Source organism: Danio aesculapii, chromosome 12 (assembly GCF_903798145.1).
Source record: "Danio aesculapii chromosome 12, fDanAes4.1, whole genome shotgun sequence".
NCBI lineage: Eukaryota > Metazoa > Chordata > Actinopteri > Cypriniformes > Danionidae > Danio > Danio aesculapii.
In genome coordinates, this window is record NC_079446.1 from 10363887 (window position 1) to 10388109 (window position 24223).

General features: G+C 36.3%; 1 protein-coding gene across 5 annotated transcripts in view; it reads right to left on the reverse strand.

Moving 5' to 3' along the window:
- exoc6 (exocyst complex component 6) overlaps positions 1 to 24223 on the reverse strand; it is a 127810-nt gene that overhangs the window by 80191 nt on the left and 23396 nt on the right. For all 5 annotated transcript variants that reach the window (XM_056468955.1, XM_056468954.1, XM_056468957.1 and 2 more), the window contains exons 2-5: positions 12683 to 12854; positions 7885 to 7932; positions 7665 to 7755; positions 5441 to 5486 (exon numbers count right to left, since the gene is read on the reverse strand). In XM_056468955.1, coding sequence (XP_056324930.1) covers positions 5441 to 5486; positions 7665 to 7755; positions 7885 to 7932; positions 12683 to 12854 — 357 coding nt within the window. The remainder of the gene's footprint in view (positions 1 to 5440; positions 5487 to 7664; positions 7756 to 7884; positions 7933 to 12682; positions 12855 to 24223) is intronic.

A 24223-nucleotide genomic window follows, 5' to 3' on the forward strand; every position in this document is an offset into this window, starting at 1 on the left:
TATGGGATTTTTCCGGTGGTCCCGGGACGTTTTTCGGAAAACCGAAAGTCGGATCAGTCGGAAAAGATATAGCAACGCGAGTCAGAATAGTTTGGAGGTCTGACCCGAGTTTGATGGTCGTAGCTTTAAAGGCCTAGGAGGAGATAGGTTGTGAAATTTAGTCTCAGAAGAATAATAAAAAAAAAAATAATAATAATAAGTTTAAGAAGGATTTCAGTAGTCTGGCTTGCTACACAAGCCAGCCTAATAATAAGTTTAAGATAGATAACAATATGCTGGCTTTTCAAGCCACCATAATAATAAGTTTAAGATAGATAACAGTATGCTGGCTTTTCAAGCCACCATAATAATAATAATAATAATAATAATAATAAAATAATAATAAAAAATAAATAAAATAATAATAATAATAAAATAATAATAAAAAAATAAATAAAATAATAATAATAATAATAATAATAATAATTCCTTACATTTATATAGCGCTTTTCTGGACACTCAAATCGCTTTACACATTTTGGGGGGAATCTCCTCATCCACCACCAGTGTGCAGCATCCACCTGGATGACACAACAGCAGCCATATTGCACACCAGCGGATTGGTGGAGAGGAGACAGAGTGATGAAGTGATGATTGTGATGATTATGATATGGGGATGGTTAGGAGGCCATGACAGAGGCCAGTGGGCAATTTTGTTAAACCCCTACTCTTTTTTGAAAGATATCTTGGCATTTTTAACAACCAAAGAGAGTCAGGACCTCGTTTTAACATCTTATCCAAAAGACGGTGCTCACTGAGCAGTATAGAGCCCCCATCAATATACTGGAGCGTTAGGATCCACACAGACTGCAGATTGAGTGCCCCCTGCTGGTCTCACTAACACCACTTCAGGCAGCAACCTAGGTTTCCCATATGATCCAGGTAGTGACCAGTCGCAGCGCTGCTTAGCTTCAGTGGGCAACCATGTGAGAGTTGCAGAGAGCTAGCTGCTGGTGATAGCTAGTGTTTATCCTGCAATCACACTGACACTGCCAATCACAAACATCAGAACTGGCCTGACTTGTTCAATAATGTGATTGGATGGTAATTTTGTTTTTCATAGTATAGTATTACATGACTGGTCATCAATGGGTAGGCTATTTTGGAAGACAGTAGCATAGCTTACAAAGTGACATCATCAACTATTGGCCAGGACTCCATAATACAGTATTTTTTTTGCCATTTTTGCGGATACATATCTGTGCCTCACTTGACACCTTCCAATCTCAAGGCCCATAAAGGTAGTGAAAACATCACTGAATTAGTCCATGTGACCCCAGGAGTTTTTTAGATGACAAGAGCACTTTTTGTGCCCAACAAAACCCCAAAATAACCCCTTTACTCAATGTCTACTTTAATCAATTTCTGCATCAATTATGGAATACTTCAATATAATGTTTTTTACTACGACTTAAAAGTAGGCTCTAATTATAGTTGTACTGTAGGTTTTCAATTGAAGATTTGGAACAACATGAAGTTGGGTCATAAATCACAGATGTTTAAATTTTTTTTTGGGAACTATACCTCAAAATGAGCACGTTTTCAAAAATAAGCTCATTTTACAAGTTAAACAGTTATTAAAATTGTTTTAATCCATTCAACCGATCACCAGGACTGGAGGGAGCATTTTAGTTTAGCTTAGCATAAATCATTTAAAAAATAAACTTTTTATTCAGCATCTGCTACAGAAGAGTCATACTTGAATGAAATGAAAAATGAAATTTTCTATGCTAATGGTCTAATCTGATTCAATGGTTTATGCTAAGCTAAGCTAAAATTGCCATCACCAGACCCAGACATTGGCAGAGTGAGTAATAAATGAGAGATGTTGATATTTTTCTGTGATCTATACCTTTAAAAAAAACACTATTTTTGGAAATAGGCTCATTTTACAAGTGAAAGGGTTGAGTTTGAATATTTTTTTAATCCATTCAGCCAATTACCAGGACTGGCGGAAGCATTTTAGCTTAGCTTTGCATAAATCATTGTAAATGGCACCTTTAATTTTGCATCTGTTTTCGCACATGATGTAACTACAGAAGAGTCAAACTTTAAATAGAAAAATTAAATAGGAAACTCTTTTTTTAATTTTCCATGCTAATGGTCTAATCTGATTCAATGGTTTATGCTAAGCTAAAATTGCCATCACCAGACCGAGATATTGGCAGAGTAAGTAATAAATGACAGATGTTAATATTTTTCTGTGATCTATACCTTTAAAGGAACACTATTTTTGGAAATAGGCTCATTTCACAAGTCAAACAGATGAGTTTAAATTTATTGTTTAATCCATTCAGCTGATTGCCAGGTCTGGCGGGAGCATTTTAGCTTAGCTTAGCATAAATCATTGTAAATAGCAGCTTTTCATTTGCATCTGCTTTCATACACAACTACAGAACAGCTTTTAAATCGGAATATTAAATAGGAGACTCTTGTTTTTAATGTTCTATGCTGATGGTCTAATCTGATTCAATGATCTATGCTAAGCTAAGCTAAAATTGTCACCACCAGATCTAGACATTGGCTGAATGGATTAAAAATGGTAAAACTCAACTGTTTAACTCTTGGTAACTTGTAAAATGGGTCTTCTTGAGTGTTCTTTTAAGCATGGAGGATAAATTCCTGGAGATTCCGTGGGAAAACTTGGAGTTGTTTTTAACCTATGTATAACCTAAAAAATGTATTTGAAATTTCACGGCCTGCCTATCCCACCATACGTTATATGCATATTAACTTGTAGCACACTAGATTTGGCTCTGAATGCTCCCTGACCTCACCGCTCTGAAGTGCGCGTGCGTCCGTGTGGAAGGCCAAAGTGGCGCCCTTCCCAGCGAGTGTTACATGTGAACTGCGAAAGAATCCCTGCCTGATTAGACCATGTCCCAGCCTAGTCATTAGCGCGCAGTGGCGACACACAGATTAATGGAAAAACACATCGCGTTAATTGCCTCAATTTGGAGGAGGCCTGTCATGGGCCTGGCGGCACAGGACAGTCCTGTGAAGAAGGGCACACACAAGGTCAATTGTCTTTGCGTTTGAATAGTTTATTTATTCATGATGTGTTATGACTGACTAAGTAGACATAAATGGACAAAGAAGGGTCATTATTTTCCAAGTTCAGCATGACCTTACATTCATCCCTTCAGGCCAGAAAAAAAAGACTGACAGCATTTTAAAAATAGTTTATTCATTTATTTATTTTTTTAGAGTTAAAATGATTAGATGTTAGATACATAAAACATATTTTTCTATTTAATACTTAAAATGAAATGTAATTTATTTTATTATTTAATGAATTTAAATGTATACAAAATACATTGTACAACCCCAAATGAGAAAAAGTTGGGACAGTATGAAAAACGCAAATAAAAAGGAAAGTAGTGATTTCCAACTTTACTTAGACTTGTATTTTATTGCAGACAATATGAACACAAAATATTTAAAGTTTTGTCTTATCAACTTCATTTCATTTGTACATACACATCCTTTCCTGTCTTTCAGACCTGCAACACATTACAAAAAGTTTGGGACAGGAGCAATTTAGGGCTAGGTAAACTTGTAAAATAATGATGTGATTTGAAACAGGTGTTGTCAACAGGTGATTGTAATTATGATTTGTTGCAAAAGCAGTATCCAAACAAGGTCTAGGATTGCCAGTTTGTCAACAAATACATGAGAAAATTCTTGAAATGTTTAAAAACAATGTTCCTCAAAGGAATATATAGGAAGACATTTGGATATTTCAACAGTGCTTAATATAATTAAAAGATTCAAGGAATATTTTTTTTTTAAAGATTTATGTTTGGCCTTTTTGCCTTTATTAGATAGGAAGTATATAGAAAGGAAGAAAGTTGGAGAGAGAGAGGGAGGGGGAGGGTAGGGAAATGTTCTTGATCCAGGATTCGAACTCGGGACGCTCTGACGTGCTACTGCACCATATGTCGACGTGCTAACCACAAGGCTATTGCGTCGACAGATTCAAGGAATCTTGGGGAATTTCAACGCGTAAAGGACAAGGGCACAAGCCTAAGCTGAACTATCAGGCAGCACTGCATCAAAAATCGGCATTCATCTATAAGGGATATCACCACATGGGTTTTGGACTACTTTGGAAAACCTTTGTCAAGTACCACAATACGTAGTTACTTCCACAAATGCCAGTTAAAACTGTACTGTGCCAAAAAGAAGCCCTATGTTAACAGTGTCCAGAAGTGGCGTCAACTCCTCTAGGCTGAGAGGCATTTGGGATGGACTATCACACAGTGGAAACATGTACTGTGGTCAGATGAATCAACATTTCAGGTATTTTTGAGGAGAAACTGACGCTGTGTGCTCCGGAATAGAAAGAATTAAAGAATAATCCAACAGCAACAAGTTCAAAAGAAAGGGTCTGTCATGGTATGGGGCTGTGTCAGTGCCCTTGGCAAATGCAACTTGCAATTCTGTGATGGCAGCATTAATGCTGAAAAGTACATAGAGATTTTGGAGCACGATACTCAACCTTCTTTTTCAGGAACGCCCATGCATATTTAATAAGACAATGCAAAACCACATTCTGCACACATTACATCCTACATTAAGTCATGGCTGCAGAGGAGGAGGATACAGGTCTCCAATAGAGAATGTGTGGTGCATTTTGAAGTGCAAAATGTGACAACGAAGACCCGTACTGTTTCCCACCATAAGACTTGTTTGCAGGAAGAAAATTACACCGGAAACACTACATCACTTTGTGTCTTCAGTCCCTAAACGTCTTTTAAGTGTTGTGAAAAGGAATGGCAACTTGCAATTTGTATAGTAAGCAATGAAATACAAGTCAAAGTAAATTTAGAAATCACTTCACTCTTTTTAGATCTGCGTTTTTCATACTATCCCAACTTTTTCTGATTTGGGACTGTAGAAATATATATTTTGAATAATTGTATTTACCAAAATCACGTTTATTTATAATTACCACCCTTTATGATGATTTTTCTCCTGTTACCTTTAAATACCAAGTGGCTTTCGTGAGGTAAATGTAATGTGCTATATAACAGTTTATAAGATGTTTTATTGATGTCAATCTAAATCTGAAACACAGGTTTCCTTTCAACATACCTTCAAATGCTCATTCATGTTTTTATAATAATAATAATAATAATAATAATAATTCCTTACGTTTATATAGTGCATTTCTGGACACATTTTATGATAATATCATGTTTGGACCTTTTCAATCCAAGTAGCATTTTGTTCTTTATGGAGAAATAAAGGCTGCCGATCCCTAAAAACAAATCTATTTCTTAAATGTGTTTAAATAATAAAGAAAACAACAACTACTAACTGCAAAGTTAACTTAAAAGCTCAGAATGATGTGTAAAGGTTCAACGCTTGCTTTTTTAAAGAGTTTCAAAACTGTTACCTTTTAGATTCAAGCTGCTCCTTTAATTTGCTGTACATTTCCAGGACTGTGGGAAAAAAATAAAAGAGAGTGATTCACAGTAAAACTTCATTAAAAAGAAATCAATCTGAAAAACTTTGTTCATTCTGTGAACTGAAAGTACTGTCTCACACTGAAAACAATGCAGGGTTCCACAAAATCCAATCAGATTGTCTCAGCACAAATTGATTAACTTAACAAATGTAGCTTTACAAAATTAAATGGATTGAACATAAAACAATTAAGTTGTGCTAAAACAAATATCAAGAATTATGTTGTTTAAGCTTATTTTATAAATAGCATGGAAAACAAGTATTGAACACGTCATGTGTTTTCCTGGGAATAATATTTCTAAAGGAGCTGTTGACATAGAATTGAACCAGATTTAGGTAAAAACCCAAACAATACAAACATAAAAATAAAACAAAACAAAAAATCTGAAAAATGAGTTCTGTGTAATAATGAAATGACAAAAGAAGAAAGTATTGAACTACTGAAACTTATTTAATACTTTATATAAAAGGCTTTTTTAATGATAGCAGCTTAAAATAGCAGACTCTCATATGGAGAATGAAGGCACATGAGTCGCTCAGTGTACTTCAACAGTGTAAAAATCTTTATAGCTCTGTGGGTCTCGTCTATCAAATCTGATCTTTATTTTGTATTTTCTACTGGATTCAAGTCAGATGATTGGCCGGGCCATTCTACAGCTTGATTTTCTTTCTCTGAAAGCATTTGAGAGTTTCCTTAGCTGTGTTTTGGATCATTGTCTTGCTAAAATGTCCACTCTAGTTTCACCTTCATCATCCTGATAATGTAGATGTTTGACTGAAGCAGCGAATATTCATTTATATTGACGAAGGGCAGAGGGTTGCTAAAGAACTACTGAGAGATTTCAGCTGCTGTCTGGGTTTTCACTCTTTCTTCATGTGTTCAATACTTTATCTCTGCGTATTTATTTTATTACTTAGATGTTATTAAATTTATTAATTAGATTTGTTTTCTTTGCATATGTGGATTTCTTTGGTTGTTACCAACATCAGCACCTTTAGAAATATGTTTTCTGAGAAAAATGGTGACGTGTTCAATACTTATTTTCCCAGCTGCAAGTACAGCAGGAACAAGCAGCAAAATATATATTTCATTTTTTAATGAAACCACTGTAAAAACTAGGGGCGTCAAAATGTATTGTTTCTTCAGTGCACCGCGATGCGGACACTTCGGAATTGGTTCAGTAATAATCATAACTGGTTATTGTGTACTGACGTCATTTATCTCATATGCGATATGTCGCCGTAGCTTACTATGGCGAGTGCGAGTATTTACAACACTCCTACTACTTAAAAACGCAGAAATTGTGCACACTTTCACTGCGTGTGTGTTTTCTGGACAGTCTTTCACTGACACTTATAGCTAAACTACATTTCTCTCTCTCTCTCTCACTGTGGCCCATTTGACCTGCTGGCGTGACTTTTCCTCTCCTCTCGACTGTTACAGCGATACTTCTGGATACAGACACGAGTGCGTGTCTGCAGAGTTTTCTCCATTAGCGTCACTCATCTGTGAAGAGCGCAGCGTGCAAGAGCCAATCGCAGCCCTTTCTGTTGAGCATGTGACCAATCAAAGGGGTGTAAAAGAACATGCTAGAAAAGGCTCAGAAAGCGAGCGTAATATTTATATTTGTTTATATTATTTGCTATAAATTGTGTTGTTTAAAGGTACAGTTTATATATCTGAATGTTTGTATTAAAGGACTGAATTGTATTACAAATCGTATATAAATATTAATATATTTATACATTTTAATACAAGAATTGCTGATGTGAAGAAAACATAAAACTGTGCATGGAAAGCATCGTCAATGCACTGTGATGCACCGAGATATTGAACTGAACCGAATCGACAGCATGATAATCGTAACCGAACCGTGAGACCAGTGCAGGTTCACAGCTCTAGTAAAAACAGAACGCCTAATCCTCTTTCTGTTTGTTCTAGCAGCTAGGAACAGTTGTATCAAGTATTAAGTCAAAGTGACTGCAAAATATAAACACACTGAAGACCTGGACTCATTAGTGCAACCGAAAACCTGGGAACATTCGCTTTTACAGTTTCCTGATTGTCTTGAGATGAAATCTCTGGGAAACGAGGAGAGAAATGGAACTGAGCACACAACAAGACTTTCATTGAGCTTCGCCCAACATCTCACCGGGAATGCAGAGCTGCAACTTCTCCACGGTGGTGGCCATGTTCCTCTGCTGAATCCTGCAGCGGATGACCTCCTCAGTTTGGGCCGTCACCTTACATAAGGGAAGGTCAAAGAGTGTGAAACCCTCTCAATTAACGAGACAGTCCTCTCTGCTCTATTGTCTGCTAACGGACATTCTGCTCTTGGGCAGACATGCAAACAAAGCCAGACTGTGCCATACCTCCCGTCCGGCGTCTTGAAGTCTTCGGTTGGTGTCGCTCACTTGGCCCTTAAAACATAATATCACTTTTGTTAGACAAATAAGCCCGCGGTTCCCTGTTGTAACTGCTCACCCTTGTAATCAGATCATGCTTCATGAGGAGTCAAGAACAAAGGCATGCAAATTCAAATTAAATGTGCAGCGGGAACTTGAACTTTTGGTCGGCGGGTAGCTTTTATGGCCGGTAATCGCTCCTGACAGCCCTTTCTAACAGATTCTGTGACAAACTTCTCAATTTTACTTGGGATTTTTGAACTTTGGTTGTTCCTCTGGCTCTGTCAAACAATTCAAATCAATGACCCAATTGACCACTGGTCCCTTCCTGCTAACTTCAATGAGCTCTATGTGCCCTTCTTTGTCCGGGCTAAAACGCGGAGGGCATTTTCTGGTAATTAAACATTGGTTTCTTCCTTTTCTTTTTTTGGCCGAGCACAAACGCTGGGTGGCTGATTAACATCAAATGTGAAGACCTCCACACCACTGCGCTAGGATAGTGGCCCAGGTGCAGGGACCGCACGACCACAGACTTTCCCACATAGTAAGTCTCATTAGGTCATCTTAATAAGGAACAGCTTATTCGGTTTATTAAAAATCTCATTTATTCAGGAACAAAGAGCAGCTCAGCGACCTCATTGGTGCCGTATGTGCTCTCTTGTTATCTGAATATGCTTTATATAATGTGGGTCTAATTGTGAGGATTGACGAGCCACTTCTGTGCCGTTTGGCCACCGAATTTCACTCTGGGAAGTGGAAAGGGAGCTAAAGAGAATTGGCCTGTGATCGCAGCACGAGGTCTGAAGCGCGCCGATGAATCCCGTGAACGCGCAGTGACCGTCATGGAGGAAAGCTGAAGACTACTGCCATTTCTCAACGCATGAAAGGGCGGAGGAAATCCAGCAAGTAGCAATTTCCACAAAACGGCGCACATTTTGAAATGATGCCGCACCGGTTTGTTCTTGATTTCTCAAGGATTCAAATAAGGAGAGCGCACTCAGCAGACAGGACAAATACATATTATTGACCGTATTCTTCACGTACGAGTGGGTGCCAGCTAGGGCTGTACGATATTGGAAAAATCTGACATTACCATTTTTTGTTTTGCTGCGATATATATTGCAATAAGAATATAAATTCACCAGATGACTTGAGTAGCTCTATTTGGAAAGATTTCATTAATTTAGATCAACTGGGATGATCCAGTGTTTTACTATTCAGTGAATCTGCATAAATTATAATAAATTTCAAGCAAAAATAAACTAATAAAGAGTGCTTTATGGTTTTTTGGGGACTCTAAAGGTGCATTTACACCAAACGCAGAGGAAGCATCAAGTGCGAGTGATTTACGTGTTAAAGAGCCCCTATTAAGGGTTTTTCAAAATGACCTTCCATGTAGTGCGTAACACAGCTCTAAATGAAGTGAAATATAATAAAATATAATAAGGCGTAAAAAATCTGAAAGTACACAGTGTTTTAAACTATTGATTCAATTATAAAAGAGTCGACTCATAGTGCTTCAAATTAATCATCTTGATAAGGAGTCTTTAGCCGTTTTGGTGTGACGTCGATACAAAACTTAAGCCCCGCCTAATTGTTGCACGTGCAAAACCGGGAAAATTGAAACCTGCGGCCCCGCCCACAAACATAGTAGCAAAGAAAAAGAGGAAGACAAGCACTGTAGCAGATCCCGGTTGAATTGAGTCATGAAGACGCTGTGCTTAGCTGGATATTACTGCAAGTTTGCGGGGAAAGTTAGTGTTACTTTCTCTAGCCAAAGATGACACTGAAGAGTCAGTGGTTGAGGTTTATTTTTGCAAAAATACCTCAGCATTATAGCCCAGTCTTGTGCTGTTCCTGTCTTTTTTCTGCAGTGCTTCAGCTTCAGCAATCTGTAGTGCTTCAGCAATCTACATGCTTACAACGGGTAATTCATCGGCTGTTTGTTCAAGGAAGGATCAGAGAAGACTACTGATGTATGGGATTTTGTCAGAGCTCAACAGGAACTTTATCAGTACATGGATCAGCGGATCATGGATCAGTTTCTTCCTCCATTTCACAAGTGTAAGAAAGTGCGATTAAAATGGTTGCATCCTTGTTTTCTCTAGCTTACAAAATGTGTATTTAATTGTGTTTTGTTACTTGTAACCTCTTGTACTGTATCTGGTTAACACTTTTTAACTCTTTATTCTAATGCCGCGTTGAAAACTCAACGCGTGCTGCTTTGTTTACGGATTTAAATGCGTTTGTGAGCTTGTGTTCCACTGCCGTTTGTTATTGCCATGGCAACCGTCAGCTGTTCTTACACACGTGCAGCAGACAAGGTTCAAAATAGTTCAGCTTTTGCCACTGTGTGGATTAATACTGAATGCGTGTCATGGTTAAAAATAGAGCAACATGCTGGTGTTTAACTGCACTGCTTTTATGCACTCCTGCATTGGGTTCCGGGCGGTTGCTACGATTGGATCCTATACCAATGTTGGCGACCCGGGGGTTTCACAGACCATACCAAAATACGCAGATGTTGGTTGAATTACGGGAGTTTTCTGGGATAAATTGCAAAACGCTGTCGACCAATCGCAACAGGCTGTTATTGGTCCAATCAGCACAGATTAGCTTTGCGCTAAGGAGGGGTTTGGGAACAAATGAATCGCTGAATGAATCATATAGGAGTCGCTGGGATAATTAGGTCAAAATAAATGCATATTATAAGACAATGAAAATGATTTTTTACCTTGCATGCATATCAGCCTGTTGTTGGAGACCCTTAAAACCAAAATATGACCCTATTTAATGTATAATAGGGGCTCTTTAGGTCAATGCAAAGACATGAAAAGATATCCTGCAATGAGATTCATGCGAATGTGGCGATACGAATGATGCAATTCGCTCAAATGAAGTGGCGCGAATTGAGAGTTTCGCGCATTTGACACGGTTAACATGCGAATTGCATGATTCCCTCGAGTTGGAAAATCTGAACTCTAAAGGAAATTCGTGCCATGTAAACCAATCAGGAGCTTCCTCTTGTAAGGGATTATTATTATGATGTAGCGTCTGTTGTTGATGTCTCGAGGGGAAATCCTCCTGCCGATACTGGACAACAGCTCATCATACTGGGCTCGGCTCAGTCGGAAGAATCTAGCACCGAATCTAGCGCCAAACAAATCTATGCTGTTTTTTCAGCCTTCCTAAAGCACATAAAGTTTTCTTAATAAATTCTATGTTAGCCATTTAGCAATAAAACTAGTCACTAAGCCCTGCCCTCGACAAGAATCCATGTCTATAGTGAAGCAAATTTGATGCGCGAATGAAGCGAGTAAACTCAAAATGTTCACGCGTCTATTTACGCACAAATTTTGTGATTTATTCGCACATGCCGCATCTGGTGTGAACACAGCATAACAGTATACAAGTAGTGAAATTGAACAATCAAACTTAATATTACATGGTCATCATTGTATTAACAATTTTTAATAATATTTAATAGTATCTTTAATTAAAATAATCTAATCATGTGATGTGACTATTGCAGATACACACATTGCCATATCGATGCTCAAACGAGCTCTAGCGCCAGCCATTGGAATATTTTTGGCTCGAAATTTCTGCTTTCATTCACGTTTAGACGTTAAAGACAGCTTGTTATGCTGCAAACTGATATTTTCTTAATATATTATTCTACATTTTGTGTATAGTCATGAACACACATGATTGTAGAGCAAGCCATTTATTGTTGCTAGTCATTTCTCCCATAAGCGACTGAATTGGAAGTTCGAAAACCATCACAAAAAAATAAACTCACTTCCACACCGCAGAATAAGGTTTTTAATAACTTTTTAATAGCAATGCTGTATTAACATGTATTTCAGTTTATAATATTTTCTGCACTTTGATCGTCTCGCTGTCTATGGAGGATAAAGGATCTATAATATCTTAATTTGTGTTCTGAATTTGTCTTAGGGGATTGAAATGACATGAGGGTGAGCAATTTACAACAGAATTAAAATTTTTGCCCAAACTAATACTTTAGCTTTGGATAGCAAGCAAAAGAATAGTTAATATTATACATTTTATCCATTCCTATTCAGTTTCATGGTACACAGTTGAAATCAGAATTATTAGCCCCCCTGTTTATTTATTTTCCCCAATTTCTGTTTAACAAATATTTTTTCAACACATTTCTAAACATAATAGTTTTCATAACTCATTTCTAATAACTGATTTATTTTATCTTTGCAATTATGACAGCACATAAAATTTTCCAAGACACTAAAGTCTTAGCCTAAAGTGTAATTCAAAGGCTTAACTAGGTTAATTGAGCAAGTTAGTGTAATTAGGCAAATCAGTGTATGATGATGGTTTGTTCTATAGACAATCAAAAAAATATACTGCTTAAGAAGGCTAATAATATTGACTTTAAAACGGTTTTTAAAAAATTAAAAACGGCTTTTATTCCAGCCAAAATAAAACAAATAAGACTTTCTCGAGAAGAAAAAATATTATAGGAAATACTGTGAAAAATTCCTTGCTCTGTTAAACATCCTTTGGAAAATATTTATATAATTTTTTAGGGGTAATAATTTTGACTTGAACTGTATTTTTATTATACTTTGTATCATGTTATTATTATCTATATCTAAAATTATCCAATACTTGCAGAATTTGTAACAGGAAAAAATGATTATTTCCATTTATTTCTCAGTAACAGTGGCAAATAAAAGTGCTTCAAATCGCTAACACAATTTTGATTATGATTTGCACATACCATCAGTTTCTCAGCATCTGCTCGGACCTTCAGCAGCTCTGTGATGGCGTCGACGAATCCCTGATGATGAAAGTTGCACATTTTTTCAATCTCTCTGTCGTGGTTTCGTATTCTGGCATCAAGCTTCTCCATAAACCTTTTGTGTGCGTTGGGCTGATCATCGTAAACAGACCTACAAAACAAACATCAAATTGAAACATTAAACTACTCGTTACACAAACCAAATAAACCCAAATAAAGACATTTTTCATAAATTCAGAGAGATTTGACACAAAATTCTGATGCTTTAAAACTTTCATACAAAACGTTTTTTTAAAAAACAACCGACATCAACCATTCAATTTCAGGTGTTCTGAATAAACACAACCACTTTATATATTAAACAGATTTAGTGTCCCTAGTATGCCATTTAAACAGTTCCTCATTTGTATGCATTTTGGAATATTGCAAAGATAAAAAGTCCTTAAATGGAAATGTCAAAATCCCCATAGAATTTGAATGTGCATGTTAGTAAGCTGCTGCTTTGCTTGTGGGAAAACTTGCTTGTGATGAGCATTGGTTCATTATATGACTATCATCTACACCTGCTTATGGTTGTGTTTTTGTCTATGTAAGCTGTGTAGATGTTAGTAGTTCAAAACATTGGTTTGTGAAAAAAAAAAGTATGAAATACAGAAATTTACAGTAAAAATTTGACATTTATTTTACGTTCCTACCATATATTTTTTAACAGTTCACTTCTGGCAACCATAGCTGCAGTTTGCTTACTGTAAATTTTACAGACTTTATTTACAATGTAGAGTTACACATTTATATTTACAAAAGTTCATTAGCTTAATTTGTTTTAAATTCTTGACGGTTAAACATTAACAAAAAATGCGGTTCTGCATTTTCCCTTTTTTTCAGAGCGCTGTCAAAACCACATACAGAAATTTACATATAAAAACATTTGGTTATTTTCTAAAGCAAAAGTAGCGCACAGTTACACGCATTTTCTAAAATAGCATATGTTTAAGAAATCATTCAGGTTTGTAACAACAAATACTACTGCTAATGAATACACCTACAGTGCCTAAAAGACAAACCACTGTTTGATTTATTTGTATATTATGTGCATATATTATAAATTGTTTAAGCACGTGGGAACACTGTGTAAATATAGTGAGCCTCTAAAGATTGATATTAATTAATTCAAGAATTTATAATCACACTTCACAATAATTGCAGAAAATTTTTGTTTGACATTCTCCCTTTGTGCATGTCATCAGAGGGGGAAAGCCCCACTCACTATTGATGATCTCTCCCTAATTAGCATATAGAGAGCCCTGAGTGAGAGGCAGCCATCCGACATTATGGGGCGTTCACACTAGATGTGGCTTGCACGAACAAATCGCACTATTCGTACGTAAACAAATGCGTGAACATTTTGAGTTTACTCATTTCACAATAGATCCGGATTCATGTCATTCAGTTCAGATTCAGTTTACACTAATATGTTTTAGTATTAAAACGGTGTATTACAACGAAAACAATCCACATCCACACTGACGTTTCCCCTAGAATTTCTGAACAGATCTCCATCCACACTGCACCACTTAAAACACACATCACGTGACCACACTCACTCTGGCATGCGCTGCAGCGTATGTGGACTACTGAGCTCCGGCAGTCAGCGGGTGCTTTGAGCACACCATCTCAGATGACAGCCGCACACGTCGGACAGTTCACTGAGAATCTTCTGCTGCATTTCATCTCACTGTTGTTGTAAACGTGCTATTTAATTCACCTTGTCTCTAACTAACGACTCTTTGGTCTTTTGAATCTATTACTTGTTCTCAGGTATGCATTTTGGCTGACTGCAAAGATAAGTTAATAAATTAATTTATGCACCACGTACACTGCTTATTTGATTGATTGCTTGCCTATATTGTAGCCTATAAACTTATTGTTGTTATACTTTTATAATGGCCATTGTTGATTATTAAAACTGATATTCAGCAAAAATTAAAGGAGGCAGTGGTATTATAGGCTCCGTTTTGTTATAAATATGTATACAGCGAAGATGACGGTCATATATATTTATATGTAGCTACTATGCCTACTATGCCATCTTTGGTGTCTGTTAAGTTTTTAATATCAAAATGAAAACAGGCAGTTCCTTATATCATGTTTTTATTTTATTGTTAAGAAAGTGAAACCGCGTGGGATTATGTGAATAACGTTATAAAGTCCATTTGAAGATTTACTCGACGCATCCTCGGGAGTTTGCTTTCCATATCAAACTTGTGAAGTCTGAACTTACAAGGAAAGAAGTCAAGACTGAACTTATATTGAGGAAAAAGCCCCAATCAGAGAGGTGAATGTCTGCAGCCATGCCTCTATTTTCAGACGTCTTTGTTTTCCCCCATCCACACTGAGACAGAGCAGCAGCGTTTTAAAATGAAAACGACCTCATCTGCGTTTTCAGGGCTGGAAAACTCCAGGGTGGTGTGGACGGATGGCGCAACCATAGCAAAACTTATGCGTTTTGAAACTAAAACATTGGTGTAAACGGGTGCACTAGATCTTTTCAGAGGTGCACCCAGCTCTGTGAGTTCCTCAACTCATCCGATAACTATACCTAGATGATAGAAACTTTCAGCTGTGCTTCCAACTGAGCCGAGCCCAGTTTGATGAGCTGTTGTCCAGTGTCGGCAGCAGGATTTCCCCTCAGGACACCAACAACAAGCACTACGCCATAATCACGACCATACTAGCGCAAGCTCCTGATTGGTTAACGCAGCGTGAATGTCCTCTAAAGTTTAGATTTTTCAACTTGAGCAATTCGCACATTAAGCCTGTCAAGCGCTCAATTCGTGCCACTTCATTCATGCGAATAACGTTATTCGCGCCGCCTCATTTGCACGAATATGTTGGAATCAACCAAACCTTAATTCATCGGTTACAACAGGTGCAAAATGCTGCTGCTCGCATGCTGACCAATAGTTGCAAACGTGAGCACATTACACCTGTTCTTTACTCTCTTCACTGGCTCCCTGTTTAAATTTTGAATTGATTATAAGCTACTTTTAATGGTTTTGCACCTTCATATTTATGTGAGATTTTAAAGGTTCATAGACCAAACAGGACGCTATGATCAGCAGGTCAGTTTTTGCTGGAGGTCCCCAGATCTAGGTGTAAACAATGGGGTGATTGTTGATTTTCAATGGCAGAACTGTGGAATACCCTCCCTTTAAAACTTTGCATCGTGTGGCACTGTTTAAAGCTAAACTTAAAACCTACTTATTTACACTTGCTTTTGATATTCGTAAGTACAGAATGCTGTTTTATTGACACTTCTTACTATTTTATGTGTTTTAATGTTTCATTTTGTTTTTAATACTGTAAAGCACTTTGGGCAGCCTCCTGGTTGTAATAAGGTGCTATATGAATACATTTTGATTGATTGATTGATTGATTACTGCCGCAGGATGTCTATTCACGTCTTTGCATTGACTTAACATGCATATCACTTCATCCGCATCCTGTGTGAACTCACCATTACAGTTTTTGAGCCATACCTACTCAAGATAATATCAGAGGGGGCATTTAAATTTAAAGCAAGTCACCAAAACGGCACTCAAAGACAATCAAACATAAAAAGTGGAAGTTTCATAGAGCTATAAAATTTTTTTTAGGGTTTTTGGAGCTGAAACTTCACAAACACTAAAATCCAACATCAAAAACTTTACTTTGTACACTTATATTACTCATCTTGTAAAAAGGACCATAACAGGGTCCCTTTTAAAATATACAAGGCAACAATTTTTATCTTCGCCCACTTTTCACATTAGTGTTCAATTTTTTTTTTAACTTTATTTGACTATTTTATTTAGTTTGACTGTACAGTAGCTGAATAGTAAAACCAACATCAGAAGGAATTGTGATCAAATTGTGAATCGTGATTTGTTATTTTTGCTGTAACGCCCACTCCTATGTTCAACAGAATAAAGAAACTCAGGTTTGGAATTACTTGAATGCGAGTACATTTGCATTGTTGGGTGAACTATCCCTTTAAATTTTGCACTGACAAGCACCACTTCAGAAAACGTGAAAATGCTTATTTTACAGAGCAGAAACACAGTTGCCGTCAATGCCCACACTTTGTGTTTCCACTTCAGTAAACGCACACACATACCACTCTATACTCTGCAGGTGTCTCCATGTGGTGTTATCAATCTAAGAGCATGTGTGTATCTGTAGTTATGTTATTGGTGTGTGTGCAGGGCAGTGAGAGCTGGCGAGGTGAAGCAAACAGATGGGTCTCTGCTGCAGTCAGTGTCCCTCTACACTGCTCCAGATGGCCAAAAGAGCCATCATATCCCTCCATCAGAACAGAAGAACAGCCTGAGACGATTCAGGGCCTTCACTCGCTTCCTGACACAGAGGGGAAGCGTGAAGGGAACCGCACCAGCTGACTCTGTGCAACGGCAGACCCAATAGACTGTTTTTCTAATAAAATAATGCATGGCAGGATGTTACTGATGATAAATTCTGAAAAAGTGAAGTACTTGAGGGTTTCTAAAGATGAGGAGATTTCAAACAGGGGTCTAAAGAATCCACTTTACTTTTTCTGTGGAATATAAAGGATACAATGATGTCATTTGTCCATAGATTTTAATGTAAGCAAAACTGGATACCAATATTTCTTAATTTATAATCCTCTTTTACTGTAGATTAGAAGTAAGTCAATGTCAGTATTGGGGAGGTTTCTTTGGAAAGTAATAGATTACAGATTCCAAATTACCCTATTTAAAATGTAATAAGTAGTGTACCTTTTCGATTACTTTATAAAAGTAAAGTAACTGATTACATCTGACTACTTTTTGATTACTTTTAAGTTTCTAATGAATATTTTTAACTAAATCAATTTCAAGCATTTATACCAAGCAGGTGTGACCTTCCAGTAGCCTAGCTCTCTGTTTGCTGTTAGAATTTCAAAATCTTTCATCACTTGAATTAAAATTATATTCATTTAATTTTAAAGTACAGCCACCACAAAACCAGACCTTATAAAAAAACACTGTTGTTACAAAATCTAAACTTTAGTTAGCTGTGCAAGGTGATTTTTGTGGCATTTGCAATAAAAAAAATACTTCTAAGCTATTTTTGCAATATTCATTTTTAAATTGAAGCAACTTAAATCCAAGTCAATCGTATCTTAGTGATCAATAAAACTGTCAATGAAACATATTAGCATTGCTGAATGCACTAGTCACTAGTGTAACTCATCACTAGTGTATCTCCATTGTCATGTAAATGGGATTATGTTTTTACTATAATAAATTTATTATAAATCATCAAAAAAAAAATGGCACTGCACCATTAATTAATATGTTTTAAAGCAACGTTTTCTATAGTTATTTTGATATATTAGCAAATAAATTACCCATGGCAAATTTTATGTAATACGGTTTGGTTTATTTAACTTCGGCCCAAAGCCCTCAATCAAGTTTGGTTTTTTATGGTCATTATGGTCATATTTGTATAAATAAGGGGTGCCCAAACTTTTTCTCATAAAGACAAGAAAAAGTTTAGGCACCCCTTATTTATACAATTATGACCATGTTATTTTACGTTTGATTGTTCAAATTCTGTACTTGAAGCACTGTTTATTTATCTCTTATTTTTGATCAGTTGTATTTATATACTTGTAATTTATTATAATTTAGTTAATGCAATGCATAGAAAAAACTGGAACATCCCAGTCGATCTAAATGAATGAAATCTTTTCAAATAGGGCCATTCAAACCATCTGGTGAAATTATGTTCACAATATATATCGCAGCAAACCAAAATATCACAATGTCAAATTTTTCCAATCTCATGCAGCCCTGATAGTTTATATAAATGATTAAAAAAAGATAACAACAAACAAATAAAAAAAAAGTTACTAAAAGGTAATAAATGAAACAAAGCTGGAAACACATAAAAATTATTTTAAAAATACAAAAACACTATCACCTAATGATTATAACAAGGGCCGGATATAATCAGCAGACATTTTTTGATATTTCTACACTGAAAAAAAAAATCTGAGGATTTATGATTTTGAGAGTATAGCAGCTAGAAATTTGAATGAAATAAAAAAAACAACAACTTTTATTTCAGGTTTACATTGCAAATCCAATTACAAGCACTTGTTTGGTAAAACAGAAAGTGATAGTAGGTCAATCATTTAATATCTACTAAAAGACAGAACAGACTACAGAACAAACTGTATTGTACATAAAATCATATAAACATTTCCAAAATGTTCAATAATACTACTAAAAATATATGAATATAGTTTTACACATATTTACAAAAGTGAATTTTTTAAAAAGATTTTAATATAATTATATTTTAATTCACATATAATTTAAACATGGGAATAGCTTAAAACTAAAGCTTTTTTATTTAATAAGGTGGATCCCTCAAAAAGAAATTTTATTTTATGTCTAAAAATAATATCATATTTCTACAATAAATATATTTTATACAATAAAAAATACAATCTAAAAAATAATATTTCTCAATCTTTTGTTTTTGGCAGCAAATTCCCGAGCACTAAAAAGTTATAATAAAGGTCAGTATGAAAATAAATAGAATACATGTTAGTGAAAGCCCCTGATTCAGTGAGTGCTGAATGTTTGTAGGGGATGATGAATAGTTTTCCAATTACGCCACCTGGTGGCAAATGAAAATTGCTTGTTAAATCAATGATTCCTATGCAAATATTCAAACCACATCAGCCACCCCATAGATCTGAGGTCTAAACAGAACTGTGGTCTAAAGATAATAAAAACATTCGTAAAACTGAACACCTTTCATTAAGACCACCATGAGCCAATTATGACAAACAGCATTTAGAAGGGAAAGAAAAGCATGTTTGTGTGCAAAGGTCAATTAAAGCAAACATAAATTAATAACTGGGTGCATATACCACAAATGAATTAGTTTAAAAACTATTTCTATGGTTTGTTTTAGAAAAACGAAACCATTTTAGACATTTAAAAATAATAAATTAAATAAGCAGGGCAAAGCATGGTGAGCAGGTGTTTCGCTTTTCTTTCGCTTCCCTGTTATTAGCAACTAATTTAGCAATGCAGAAGCAAGTTATTTGATCTAAATATGTGAGACTTCCGTCTTCATGCGACAACAAACACAAAGTAAACAGTAAAAGCGTTTGAGCTAAATTCAATAATATGACAACAAGCTAGTTTGCATAAAAAGAGCTAATAGGCTAATGTGACAAATTTTGTCTTCTATGAACATATGTAGTTTGAGCATTGATATTGCAATGTGTGCATCCGCAATAGTCACATCACAGGATCTGCATTGTTGAGTTGGGATTATATAGTTTAGGATTATGTATATTACGTTGGAATTAAATAGTCACAGTTTAAAATGCATGAGATTTGTTGAGTTACTGCAGAGTTTAACCGTAAAGGGGCGAAGTTGATCATTTGCACATTTTTAAGCCCTAAGAGAGAGTTTAAGGTGTTCAGACACGAACAATTTTACCATTTGTAATATTTGTAGAAGAAAAAGTTTGTTGAACTATATTAGCTGTACAACCAGTGGCATAGAGCAAAATGCGGGGGGTCCCTGTCGTAAATCACGATCAGTGGTGGGAGGGGGGGTGGTCTGATGGTCGCGGAAATCAATTTAAATTTAAATTTAAATATGGGAATATTGGCAAAATCCTAACACGGTCTTAAGGTAATTAGTAACTTTTTGTTTTAGTGGCTAATTTGTGTGAACTCGCACGATCTCATTCATTCAACTTGTATGATTTGCTTCACCCCAATGACAGTTGGGTTTAGGCTTGGGGTGAGAGCCACGGCTCCATTTTAAAACTGTACATTTTCGTACAACTGAACTAACCTGATCGCTGCTGTACAATGTTTCAGCCGTTTTCCATATCAGTGTCACTAGCTGGGAATGATAAAACAGTTTCGTTTAGAATTTAAACTAGTTATTGGAATATCACTGAAATCCCAACACGATCTCACAACAATTCGTAACGTTGATTTAGTGGCTAATTTGTATGAATACATACGATCTCATTCATATAATTTGTATGATTTGCTTATCCCCCAATGACGGTTGGGTTTAGGCTTGGGGTGGGTGTCACGACTTCTTTTTAAAATCGTACATTTTCTTACGACTGAAGCCGTTTTCCGTATCAGTGTCACTAGCTGGGAATGACAAAAACGTTTCATTGACGAAATCCCAACACATTCACATGGCAATTCGTAACCTTTTGATTTAGTGGCTAATTTGTATGAATTCGTCCGATCTCATTCGTACAGTTTAGTGCAATTTGCTCATCCCCCAATGTCGTTTGGGTTTAGGGGTGGAGTTTGGTGCCACGCCTCCTTTTTAAAAATCGTACATTTTCATACAACTGAACTCGTACAAAGAATTAGCCACTAAACTGACAAAACGCAAAATAGTTCGGTTTCCTTGTGAGATCAGGCAGGAAATCTTTATACTTGAACCGGAAGTTGCTGAGATTGCTGGAATACTGAGTATGGGGCAGGGCTTTCATTTGCACATCATTTCCTTATAGCAAACTAACGGTAAGAGGGGCACGGTTAAGAATCTTGATAAACTAATCGCCACTCCAAATGCAGAAACAAATGGTCAGACTTTGATTAAAGATTAACAATTAATTGCACAGATTAATTGTTTACCTTATAAATAAGAATTTGTGATGGCTAAATAAACGTAAATTTAGATTTCACATGTACTTTAATGTAAAGCCAAGATGCGCAAACATTTGGAAAATGCACATTAAAAAAACGTGTGCACTTTGATGTAGGGTAATATCTTCAAAAACACAAGAGAGGCCCTTAATAAAGTAGATCAGTGTTTCTCAACCACGTTCATGGAGGACCACCAACACTGCATGCTTTGGGTGTCTCCTTTGTCTGTAACATCCATTCCAGGTCTTTCAGTCTCTGCTAACGAGCTGATGATCTGAATTAGGTGTGTTTGTTAAGGAGACATGGAAAATGTGCAGACCTGGTGGTCCTTCAGGAACATGGTTGAGAAACACTGAAGTATATGAAGGTCAGTGCTGAAACTGCTAAGTAACTGATTATAAGAACAATAGACTCCAATGTTTCCAAGATTTGCTCAACATTTATTCAAAGTTCCATTCAGCAACAATACAGTGTGTCGATGACTCTGATGTGAACATCAGCCTGTAGTAGCAGGTGCTTCCTCTGTTCACCAGTGTGTTTGTGTCAAAGCCAGAACTTGCTGTAAATCTACTTCATGAATCATCATGAGACATACTGGAAATGTAGCATCTGTAGCAACAGCAATTAGCATGGGGTCATATTAAATGATCTGCATTTTATCATCTCATCCAGCATAGCAAGAGACAGAATTAAATATATTCATAATAACGAAGCAGCAAAGTCTTGGATGGTTCACTGCTGATGAACCCACCAGCTGGCTCTTTCTTTTGGATGCCAAGAAGGAGGCTTGGATGAGATCCTGGTTGCCATTGGCAATGGAGTCTCAATGTCTAGACTGTGAATGACAGCCTTAAAAATGGCACAACTAGCTGTTGATTTGGGCTGCACAATATATACAGTTTTTCCTCCAGGATTTTTTCCAGCTGTGGCGGCAGGCCTTTTTTTTTTTTTTTTTTTTACACAGATCTACCAACTACCTGTGGCGTTATTTCAATGACAAATGTCGTGAGCGCAGTATTAGAAGTCGAGATTGCATTTATGTAATAGCCTACAGCATGCGAATCTCTTTGCTTGCACGCCGATTTCCTCTGCTCGTGCACAAAACTTCTTGCACGCCCCCTCAAATATAAGCCACTTCAAGAGCGTGCAGATCTTCTTGTGCGCTCACAAATAAAGGCTGCTGGTGCGATTTAGTATGACGAGTATTAAAGAGTATGTCTCCAGCATTTATTACATTTGCTAGGAATATTTATGAATGTCTCCAATAGACCTACAGAGCGTAATTAATGCGTCCTGAAGTAAAGTGAAATGGCTATACACCGTGTTTGCTGGGTCTCACGCATCACACCAGTCAGTCAGTACGTAACCTTAAAGGGTTGACGCACAGCACTACTACGCTTACAGAAAAGTTTGCGCTGTTATTACTTACTTACCCTTTAATACGTTTTGGTGCGATTATAACCCGCTATTAAAAAAATTTAATGTTTCGAATGAGAAGCTGTAATGTAGCCGTGGTGGGATGAATTTTGGCGTGACGCCCTGCTATGGAAGAATGAATGTAGCGGAAACCATGATATCGTTTCAGCATTGATATCGCAATGTGATTATTCGCAATAGTCACATCGTGAGTATACACAATGTTGAGTCTGGATTATAGTTGAACTATTTGAAAGTGGTTTTGGAGGCCTGACTGTGTGAGGGTTTTAAAAGCATTCAGGCATTAGAACATGCATCTTTTGTACTTTAACAAATTATGAACGATTATTAAATTGTTTATAAAACGAAGACTGCAGTATTGTTTTACATTTGATTAGTCAATTACTGTATATCAAATACATTTCGACTCTTCAGAAAACAATAAAGCGCAGTTTATTTAATTTGCCTTTTCTTTATTGAACTTATCTATGCTTGTAGATTTATTATATTTTATGTACTCCCCTACAGAATCTACAGTTTCTCTACAGAATCAATCTAAAATGGTAAATTCTTTATAAACATTTATTCAACTCATCGTGTAAAAATTTAATTCATATCGCAACATATAATAAACAAATATATATTTTTCCAATATTGTGCAGCCCTACTGTTGATGTACATAGTGCTTTTTACCACATTGTAATACAACTGCTATGGTGGTTTGATTAGTTGCTAGATGGAATGAAAAAAATGTATTATAATAAAAGACCCTTTACAAATTATTTTCAAAAATGGAAAGTTTAAGATATTATACCAGAAAATTAGGTTAGAATATCAGGGAGGGAGGGAAGGGATGGACGGACGGACAGATGGAGATAGACAAATGGATGGATGGATAGACAAACAGATGGATGGATAGACAAACAGATGGATGGATGGACAGACGGACAGACAGACAGACAGACAGATAGATAAATGGATGGATGGATGGATGGATGGATGGACGGATAGATAAACAGATAGATGGATGAATAAAAAGGTTGGATGGACAGACAAACGGATGGATGGATGTAATTTTTTTTGGGTGAACCATTCTTTTAATAGCTTCCCATATTTCTGAGATAAGGGAACTAAAAGCAAAAAAGTTCTTGGTTATATTTACAGAAACATTATGTTGTTTATGCTGACAATAAACTTATGAAAGTATGTGGATTTTACACAATTTGCAATGCTTTTCCATGGAAGCGGTAAATTTTGCAAATTGTAACAAAAAGTTAAAAACAACACTTTCTTGGATTACAAGCTTTCATAACCAAACTAAACTTTTTGCTGAGAAAATCAAAAGGATGTGATAATTATGATCACTCGCAAAAACTTCTGTTCGGACACATCT